At 39.3% G+C, this 10,480-nt stretch overlaps 1 protein-coding gene across 13 annotated transcripts in view; it reads left to right on the forward strand.

Annotated features, from left to right (window-relative positions):
• The window catches only part of SNAP91 (synaptosome associated protein 91), a 67,627-nt gene extending 60,329 nt beyond the window's left edge, over positions 1-7,298 (forward strand). For 11 of the 13 annotated variants that reach the window (XM_015858987.2, XM_015858988.2, XM_032443391.1 and 8 more), the window contains 4 exons: positions 1,348-1,431; positions 1,502-1,606; positions 4,514-4,614; positions 5,827-7,298. In XM_015858987.2, the coding sequence (XP_015714473.1) occupies positions 1,348-1,431; positions 1,502-1,606; positions 4,514-4,606 (282 nt within the window). In that variant the 3' untranslated portion in view covers positions 4,607-4,614; positions 5,827-7,298. The remainder of the gene's footprint in view (positions 1-1,347; positions 1,432-1,501; positions 1,607-4,513; positions 4,615-5,826) is intronic. The other 2 variants (XM_015858991.2, XM_015858993.2) reach the window with 1 other exon arrangement.
• Positions 7,299-10,480: the final 3,182 nt, after the last annotated feature.

Here is a 10,480-nt window from a genome sequence, read left to right on the forward strand (position 1 = left end):
TACAGGAAGGAAAGGGAAAGACTCTTTGGCACAGTCTGTTGTGGTAGAACAAAGGGAAATGGTTTCAAGCTTAAATCAATATTTAGTCTGGATATAAGGAAAATGTCTTTTACAGTGAGGGTGATGAGGCATCGGAACAGATTGCCCAGAAAGGTGTTAGATGCCCAATCCTTGCAGACTTTCAAGGAGAGGCTGGATCAGTCTCTGGGCAACCTGATCAAGCTGTGTATGTCTCTGTTCATTGCAGGGGAGTTGGACTAGGTGATCTTTAAAGGTCCCTTCCAACTCTAAGGATTCCATAGTTCTGTGTTTCTATTGCTGACTCAACGTAGGTAGTCAGGATTTAGAGTCTCAGGCATGACCACACAACTTCTGTAAGAGCTTGGGAAATTGTGCTAATAGACTTAGTTAGGCCGCAACATTGCAGTAATGATGTTCCTAAAAATCCTACCACCGTCTTTAATCTCTTTCTTGAATGCTTCCTGCGTCTCTTTAAAATTCTTATTAAGAGTTTAAACAGTGTTTGGATTAAATATACTTCTGTGAAAAGGAGAAACTTACATGCTTTCCAGGCCATAAAGAGACTGTACACAGGAAATTACAGGCAAGGGAACTTAAAGGAATGGTGCTTAGGTTCTGCTGGATACCTGAGTTGGCTAGTTCAAGGATACTGCTTTAGTTGAGCTGTTTATACAGTTAGACTTCTAAACTAATATTTGTCTCATCCTGAATCCTAGTGGAAGGTCTCTTTTCTTTGCTTATATGTTATCTGAATGAAAATCAATTGCATAACAAGTTAAACTTTCCTTAGTAAAGTATGTATCAGTTCTGATTGTGGTTTAAGTAATTGTGTGAACTTAGTTTTTAAGTTAATATCACTGCATAATGATACTACTTTTTACTGGAAATTAATTACTATAGCAGCTCCTTCCTTTAACTTTACATTCTGCTTAAGCTAGGCATAAATCTATAGCTTACTAAAACTAAGTGCTACAGCATGTGCAATGGTGTGTTGGCTATCAGTTACAAAATAGGTGTGCTTTCTTACCCTTTGTTGAAAGAGGAGTAAAGTATGAATTTCCTTGGGCCCATTTTGGCTTTATTCAGAAAATGAACTCCATTTGCAAAGAGAATTGAGTTTGTCACCCTAGCTTTAATGTGACAAAGAAATCTGAACACTATTGTAAGGACTGATTCAATTCTCATTCTTCAGAAGGGGGTTAAGTATAACCTACTACATAACAGCCTGACTTGATAGAACAACTTTGAGAATGCAGTTTTCAGATAATTTGTATTACAGAAATTCATGCTTCTCTTTTCTTTTTTAATTTTTCTTCTATTTTCTAGGCAGGAGCCGTGCCTCCCGCAGGTGGAGTTCCTCCCACAGGAGGTACCCCACCTGTTGCACAGCCAGGAGCCACATTTGGGATGGTGAGTCTCTTTCACTATACAGCTTTCCCTTTTTTATCCAGAAACCTACTCATGCTGCCCTGATTTACAGCCCCCAGCAGGACCAGGTGTACCTATGATGCCCCAGCAGCCAGTTATGTATGGGCAGCCCATGATGAGGCCACCATTTGGAGCTGCCGCAGGCCCTGGTGTACAGGTGAGTCAGTGCTCACAGAAAGAGTCTCCTGTGTCTAACTATATCCGAGATGTGTTTTGGGGGGGATATGGGTTAAGTTTGAAGTAGATCTGTTTGGCATTTCCGTTCTGTTCGGAGCTTGCCCACATTTACTAAAGCTATGATCTGCATCTTCCCTCTCAGCCCACTAAGAGGATTCTTCAGGAAATTGACCTTCTGCTTACGGAAAAGCTGAGATCTTGAGTTCTTTAATGACAGCTGTTTCTTAGTAAATGAAAATTTAATGTTTTTAGGTTGGTGGCATGCTGCAAAATTACTGCATTTGAGTATAAATTCCTGTAGTGTATATAACTCTAAAGAGTTTAAGAAGTTTTTTTTACTGTAATGTGCAAATTTAAGTATTGAGGAGGGGAGTTTTTCTTCTAACCTACACTGATGTGGAGGAATGCAAATGAAAGGTCTTGAGCTTCAGTCACTCTGTGTGTTTTTTAAGCTGGGAGGTACATGGCACTGCTTCATTTTTCGTGTATTTAAAGTATATTTACCTAGTCCAACTTTGTGACAATCACCTTTAGACCCAAAAATACACATACAACTTGGCCACATACAGATAAAGCAAACATGTTCTTTAAGAACTAGCATAGCAATTAAACTCTGGATTGGGTCTCTAAATTGTGAGACAGATTAGAATCTTCAGCATAAATTTCTGCGCATACAAATTCTCTGGTAGTTGCTGCATATAGGAAGCTTTTTAGTCATTAAATAAGGAGATAGTTGCTTAGCAGCAACTCTGGGTGAATCACAGAATGATTGAAGCTTGAAGGAACATCTGGAAGTCTTCTCATCCAACCTCTGCTCAAGCAAGATGCCCAGGACCATGTCCAGATGGCTTCTGGAGTTCTTTAAGGAGGAGACTCCACAGTCTCTGGGGCACCAGTGCTCAGTCACCCACACGGTGTTCAGGAGGAGCCTCTTGTGCTCCAGTTTGGGCCCACTGCCTTTTGTCCTGACACTTCTCTTTATGTTTGACCAATATACCTAGACATTACTTCTGGATATTGTCCTGCAGGTTCCTATGTAGTGATGCTTCAAAGCAGAACAAATTAGTCTGAGAAGACAGTAGTCATTCAGGAGGCAGAAAATAGTAAAGAACTGCAAAGTGGTCTCTAGCACCCAACACAAAGTAGTGCACTGCTGTAGTACTCGCACATTACTTATGTCATTCAGATGACCATCTGTCCTACAGTCTGTTCCTCGTCATGCAGCTGCCTACCTACCAGCTGCCACCTGAAAGTCCAGCCTTAGCAGACTTCAGTGTCTGAGCACTTCTGCCTCAAATGCTTCGCTTGGCAAGAATTGTGCACTAGCAGATTAAAGGCAGTTGCTCGAAATGGATCTGGAGAAAAAGTAATTCAAGTTAATCTTTGGGATCAGATTGTGGTAACTGATCACCCTACTCATAATGCAAGGCTAATAACCAGAAAACATTAACATGACTTACTGGCTACCAGGAGGATGGGTCTTTCTTTAACATGACAAAAATATGTAATGGAGTAGTTAATGACAAAGTAGGTTGAGTGAATGGAGACATGCCATCTACCCTGTTGAAAAAGTAAATATCAGTTGCTCCTTACAGTTACCCAAGTATTCCTTCTAACTTGAAGCTAATAAGAATTGGAAAAGCAGCAGTCTGTATCTACTCTGATACAGAGCTTTTAGTTGTCTGATAGCCGCTAATTGGCACAACATAAGCCACGATAGCTGCTACAGCCTATTTTTCCATAATAGAGTTTAGTTTATAGTAATAATGTAAAGACTCTTTCCAGAGGAGTGGTGGGCCACAACTTTCCTGAAGTACTTTTCATCTTATCTTTGAAATGAGTTTCAAGGTAGAGGTTCGTGCTGTGGGCCTAAAATCTGATTTTTGATACTTGAAACCACTCCACCTCTCAATTTTCCAAACATTAAGTCAAACAGTCAACCTGTAGCAAACTGCACTCCTTAAATGAGAAACTACATTCTTGCTTAAGTAACTCTGAGTTTTCCCTGCAGAAATGAGAAGAACTTGAAACTGCTCTAAGAATTTAGAGCTAATTGTAGCTGTAGCTATTGGAACTCTGAATTTCACATATACCTATTCAGTCTTCCCATCTTAAACTGTCTCCTGACACAGATTATCAAGAATGATTTTATGGAAGGGGGTTGGACTTGATCTCTGGAGGTCCCTTCCAACCCCAATGATTCTGTGAAGATACAAACACATTTTTCTTAGATTAGGGTAGTCATAGATGTGCCAGGGGTATGTATTAAACACCCACAGTGCCCTCAGGTATGGTAGTGACAGTAGGGATTAAGGATGAGAGAATCATTTAGCTAATTAGGGAAAAGGGCTGCATGGAACTTGAAAAGTGGATACTTTCTACTGAGTAATTCATTTTATGCCTAACAAAAATCAAGAAGAATTTGGGTGTAATACAGTCACATCTGCAGTACACTAATGGGCTTTCATTTTTGTTACCAGTCCAGAACAACTTGTATTTAAATGCCAATTGCTAGATTTTCAGATATGTTGTGCAGCACACACTCAGCTAATTCTGTACCTTGGTGTATAAAATCTAACAATTGCTTAACTTCTGTCTGGTTTGACAATCCTAACAGTGTTCTGTCTTACAGGGTGCAACTGATTAGCTATGCTAACAATAATAGGCAGTGCCTGTGCCCATTACGTCAGCCAAGCATTGTTAACTCTGTAGTAAGGACAGAATTTAAACAATGCTTGAGCAAAATGGCAGCACAGTGAAGTTAACAGCAGTGTAAGAGCTTTCATATGCTTGCAGTGTGCTTGTGTGAGATCCAGCTATACTTACCTAATGCGTGTATATCCATGTTGCTTTGTTTTTTTCTGCCTTCCTGGCTGGCGTCTGTTAGCTTTCTCCAAGCCCAACTCCTGCTACTCAGAGTCCCAAGAAACCTCCAACAAAGGACCCATTAGCGGATCTTAACATCAAGGATTTCTTGTAAACGATAAGGTATTTTGTGACTGCCTGCATGTTACGCTGCAGTACAGATCTGGCAAACAGATGGTGATTAGTTCTGCGGATTAAACATGATGAGCTGAATTGTACCTGTGGAGATCTGTAGGAACATGCACTGATAATGTGGTGGCTAAAGTAGAAAACTGAATTCTGTCTGCATTTTGTAATTCCAGCCTGAAAGCCTGGTGTTTGACTACCTTTTGCCAAAAGTGACTGACAAGAAAATTATCTTCAATCTATTGTTTCCATTTTGTCTTGCTTCCTCTCAGTGCAAGGGTTCACATTTTTGTTTTTCATGAAATTGTTACTGAAACAAATAGAAACATAATAAGAGTACATATACTGGAGCAAAACCGTGCCAAAATCTCTGGTTCCACGTTGTTATGAGGAGCTGGCATTGTTTATGAGATCTGTTGGTAAATTGTGATTGATCTTGCATCCCATCTCATGTGTGTAGGAACAGATATTGTAGCGCAGGTATGGAGAGATGAAAAGAGGGAAAATAAATAGGGGTGGAAAGAAATGTTAAATTGGATTTAACACTTCTGCATGTTAGTTTTTAAATGGCTGGAGTAAGGTAAACATTTTGTAAGTCCAGGATAATTTGCCATGTGTGGAGAAGATGGTATTTGCATATCTCCGATGCCTTTCAAGTCCCTTTTCTTTCTACCCATAGCTTAATTTTAAGGCTTGTTCTGGGCTTCCTCAGTGCTGGAATTAGCAGCAGGGGATGAGATTGAGCTCATCTTAGCAGGTGACACGTGGCTCTTTTTCTCCACATTTCTCTGTTCCAGCTTTGAAGGTGCCTAAGAATTTCTGGAGACTTCTAAGAGTGAAGGTGTATTTTTTTTATTGCTGGGTTCACAGCTTTCAGCTTTTATTTGTAGTAGACAGGTTCATAAGTAGAGTCTCTGTCCCTGGCAGTGTTCAAGAGGCATTGGATGAGGAGCTATGAGATACAGTTTAGTGGCTTGCTTGCGGTAGCAATGATTATGGGAGGATGGTTGGATCTTGTAGGTCCTTTCCAACCTTGTGATTCTATGATTCTATAGCTGTCCATTGGAAGGCAGCCACTTTGTTGAATGCTGGCAACAGCTCAGAGATACAATAAAGAGTATATTTGGTACTTTCCCCTTAATTTTTCTAGAATGCGCTTTATTTCATTCATTATTTCTGCTTTCATGTAACACTCTTCTGTTTCCACAGCTGCGGTTTTTCTGACAAGATGATAAAAATGTGAGTTTGGAGTCTACAATTGGATGCTCAGTTTCGAAGTGAGCCACCAGTACCAAACCCAGCGCTTACTCAGACTTTCTCTTACTCCTGAAACGTGTAGCACAGCTGTGAAAGTGAACATTAGGAATGTGTACTACCTTAGCTGTTATCCCTACTCTCTCTAAATTTGTGTACTTGGGTTATTTGTGTTTTACAATTTAAACAATGGATGTATGTTTCTGATGCCTTCTAGTGCTTTTCTGAACCTATCCCACAGGGACAGATTATGCAGCTGTTGTTTGGTGAGCCATTTGGAGCGATGTCTGTGTTTTTTGAAGGTTTCAATGTATATAACTTTTTGAGGACACCTACAATTTCCCTAAGACTCAGTTTCTCCTTTATCTGTTACAAAATATAGTGTGATAATACCAGATAGTAAGGAAAATACTTATGGAATTGTGTGGAATACATTTTTTTCCAGTCACAGGAATCTCAATTGTCGTGAAAAAATGTTTTATTTTTGTGGCACTGTATATGTTAAGATAATTTAAAGTAATATAAAGGTAAACTTCCATAACAAGTACTTTTCCAATGATTTTCCAAGACTGAAAAGTCATATCTGAAAGATTACCATATTTATTGCTGATTTGATTTTAAAATATATTTTAATTATTTAAGGTTTGTTGGGTTTTTTTTGTTTTTTTTTTGTTTTTTTCCATTTAAAATTGGCATATTTATCTATCAGTTCTTGCTGAATGCACTGAAAATAAGTAAAGGGTCAGTCTCTCTCCACATAGTTGAAAAAAGCAACCATAGTTGTCTGGCATTAAGGAATTTCAAATCCGAGAGCACTCATTGGTATATCTGTAGTCAGAACATTACAAGTGATGTTATTCACCTCTGTTTAGTTCTTATGCACATCTCTTAATTTAGTGCTTACCTGTGTATGCCTTAGGCTAGTGTTTTCTCCATTTCCCCAACTGCGCTGTGAGTAGCTTTTGTACAGTTGGTGATTAGATTTAATTCTGATCCAGAGATCAATGCCCTTTACTGTACATAATGTGTTTCTTTTATTTTTATTTGTTCTCATACTGTTTCTGCTGATGGCTTGGCTTAAGATCTTGACTCTTAAATGAGGTCACTGTTGATCAGTGTTACAAGTGGCTTGGCAGTTCTCTGTAAAAGCATATTGGGTTGGAAAGATTTAACTGAAGTCTTTCGAATTAACTATGTAATCAATGTATGGTACCATTAAGAGTGGATGTATCACAGAATTTGCTGTGGGGATAACATACACCGTAATGGGAAAGTTCTATAAAAAGTTAATTTCAAAATGGCTCTTCTTTGTATTTCGGTTTAAAAAAAAAAAAAAAAAAGAAAGAAAATAGCAAAAAACAGAAAAACAGAAAACCCCAGTGCATGTGTGCCCTCTGAGATGCAATAAACACCTTGATCAAACTAAATACCTTGTTGCTATTTTCCTGATCATTCAGATGCTGAGCACAATACTATGCTTTGACGGGGTAATACATATTGTGAGAAGGTTGTTGTGAGAGGGAGAATTCTGTAGTTCGACCCATAATACCTCAGAAGTTTTCATTAAAGACATGATCTCCTATACTAGATTGTTATTGAAGTAGTTGCACCTGTGAGAGCTTATCGTACTGGTCCCGATCCCTTTTCTATGAGGTTCTATTCAACAGCTTGTTGAGAGCTAGTGCAGCTATGATGCTACAAGAATGGCTTGTGCCAGGGTTCATCTTGTGGTGGGATGAAAGGAAGGGAAAATGTTTAGTCACACTGAAGACTTTCTGGTGATACGCAACTAACAAGAGACCTTTTGATGAAATGATGAAGTGGTAAAAGATGAAGTGATAAAGTGGTACTGAAAACTGTTTTGTTACAAACAACAAAACACTGAAACAACTTGGCAAGGTTTGAATTAAGAACTGGATTGCAAAGAAATTTCCACCAGCAGGGTACTGTAATTGCTTAAGAGATTTTTTCATTTTTCAGTTTTCTTTTATTTGCTGCTATTGATTTATCTCGGTTGGACATTTAAAAGGCTTTTAATACATGTAACCCATGAAGTCAGACTGCCCTGTAAATGTCTAGGTTTTCACACTATTTAAGCACTGAAACCCAAACGAGCTCATCCATAAAGTCTCATAGGGCTCCCAGGCTCTGATCAGTTGTGTTTTTTGCTCATCCTTGCTATGTGCTCTGTGTTGCCTGGGGGTCTAACACATGGTGCTGTGAAGCTTTCTTGAATGAAGCATTGTTAGAGGTAGGGTGGTTTGGTTAGATTGTGGTTGGACTTGATGATCTTTAAGGTCTTTTCCAAACTGAGCAATTCTGCGGTTCTATGATTCTGTACCTTTTCAATTCCAAGGACAGTCATAACCAAGCCCTGCATGTGAGGAGATGTGTTCAGACTGCTTCACTGGGAGTTGTTCCAATTAATGATGCAAAAGTAGTTGCATGTACGTTGTTGTCAATAAATATTTGCTATAACAAAATCTAGTGATTTCTGTAGGACACAGATGCTTCAAGGGGTAAAACCTCAGTTTGGGGGCCAGGTACACTCTATCACTATGTGGTAAATGTCTTTCTGTAGCAGCTTCTACAGTGCCTCCAGTTCTTGTTCTTTATTCTTGTTAGCCTTATGTAGACCTCATGCCAATGAGCTCTGTGAGAGTGTGGTGGTTTCCTTTGAAGATGAAACCACTAGTGATGTGAGAAATGCACAGCTCCTCCCCAAGCCTGGGTGCCCTTGAACTCAGTTTGCTGTAGAGTTTTGAATGACAGTGTAGCAAATCTCAACCTGGCTCATTATTTGAATGCTTGGGGTTCGCAGCCTCTCACACTACATCCCCATTCATCATTCATTACTATTAACTATTTTTGTAATTATTTTTTAGCCATGTATTTCAATGTGCTGTAACTTGATTTGTGGACTTTCCCTGGAGTGATTCTGGTGTTCCCCAAAGCAACAGTTGAAAATCTGGAAGTTGAGGACTGAATTATTATCTTCTAAGACTGTATTTCAGATTGGTTGCAAAATCGTGCTGCTACCAAAACCGTTCCTAAGAACGGAACATTTCTAAGTAGAAGAACTGAAAAAGCTAGAGACTTGCCTTAAAAAGGTCAATCAGATGGAAATTACTTTGCAAATGCAGTTGATGCTTTGGTTATATGGGATGTTACTGGTGGATGACAGATCTAGTGCATGATATAGCCACTAGCTGTAGCTGACATAGTTCTGCTTTTCTGGTATGGCTCTTTGCTCCTGATCCTCCTTTCCCATCTTTCCCACTAAAATGAGAGCTGCCTGCCTAGACAACTTATTCTTCATGGGGAAAAAAAAATAAGATTTCAGTAACAACAGTGCAGATCTACCAACTCTTGATGCTTAGAAAAGCCAGCCAAAACTTCCTTTGGTAGAAATAATGATGGTTACACAAAGATGATGTACAAATCTCTCTTCTGAAATATGAAATATGTTCAGGAGCTTTATTAAAAGAAAACCCCTTTTCCCTGCATGTTGTGTATTGCTAGTGCTGTGAGCAGTATGGGTAGTGGCAGACACTGAAGGACTGAAAGAGCTAAACAAGAATTTCAGAGATGGAATTACGGAAGGCGAGAGTGAGCTATATATGTTTTAAAGCAGCCAGCACTGCTATTTTTTTCTGTTCCAGATCTTGGCTCCTAAAGCTTCAACTCCTCTTCCCTTCCTCTTAATTAAACTCTGAGAACCATGTGGGTAGCAAAAGCCTGGTGCTTGTTCTTTTGTACAGACATCTTCTAATGCAGTTATAGATGTAAAGGCCAAATGTGAGTCACCAAAGGTAGTAGTGTAGAAGGAGAAACTCAGCACACAAAAAGTGGAGAAGTGCAGAGGGGTGCGGATAAGCATCTACTACAAGGACTGAGGGTAGTACACCTCTCATCTGGCTGCGTAGGTGAACCTGTGAAAGGTTGATAAATCTACCCTGCTATGACAGAGTAAAGCCACTCCTGGTGTTCATGGTTGAGTGTGAACCATCTTTTGAAAATACAGCTGTCTCCTGATTTAGTGTGATGTAAGCTCTTTGTCAGGCTACCTTACTGTTGTAGATGCCCACAGTAGAGGGGGCATCTTTCTCAGAGGCCTTACCAAAGCAATAGTCTACTCCAATGGAAACAATCATTTCATATTGCTAAGCGACAGCAGGTCCAGGGGAAGCAGAAGATACTCCGTCAGAGTTGAATTGGCAGTTGGAGGCAATTGAGTTGCCCACCACAACTGCAGGGACTGGTAGGCTCTCTGTCACATGTATAAATGTACTGGGTTTTGTGAAATGCCACTTTAACCCAGGAGTAGGAAAAAACCAATAATTTATATGGTTGGTTGTATGATTTAAGCTTCATGTATCTATAATATGTCTATAATTGTACCCAATCATTCTGTGCAAGAGGATTAAACGATTCTTCCTTACTGGAATAATACAGTGCTACCTCCAGCTGGCTTAAAATACAGTTTCAAAACCCCCAGATTTGGCTTTATTAAAAAATAATAATAATAATCTAAGAGTAGAGTAGATTACTTTCATCAGGAGCTAAAAACAAGTTTAACAGACTACCAAAGCTGCTAAATCTTGATTAA

This window comes from Coturnix japonica, chromosome 3, assembly GCF_001577835.2.
Source record: "Coturnix japonica isolate 7356 chromosome 3, Coturnix japonica 2.1, whole genome shotgun sequence".
NCBI lineage: Eukaryota > Metazoa > Chordata > Aves > Galliformes > Phasianidae > Coturnix > Coturnix japonica.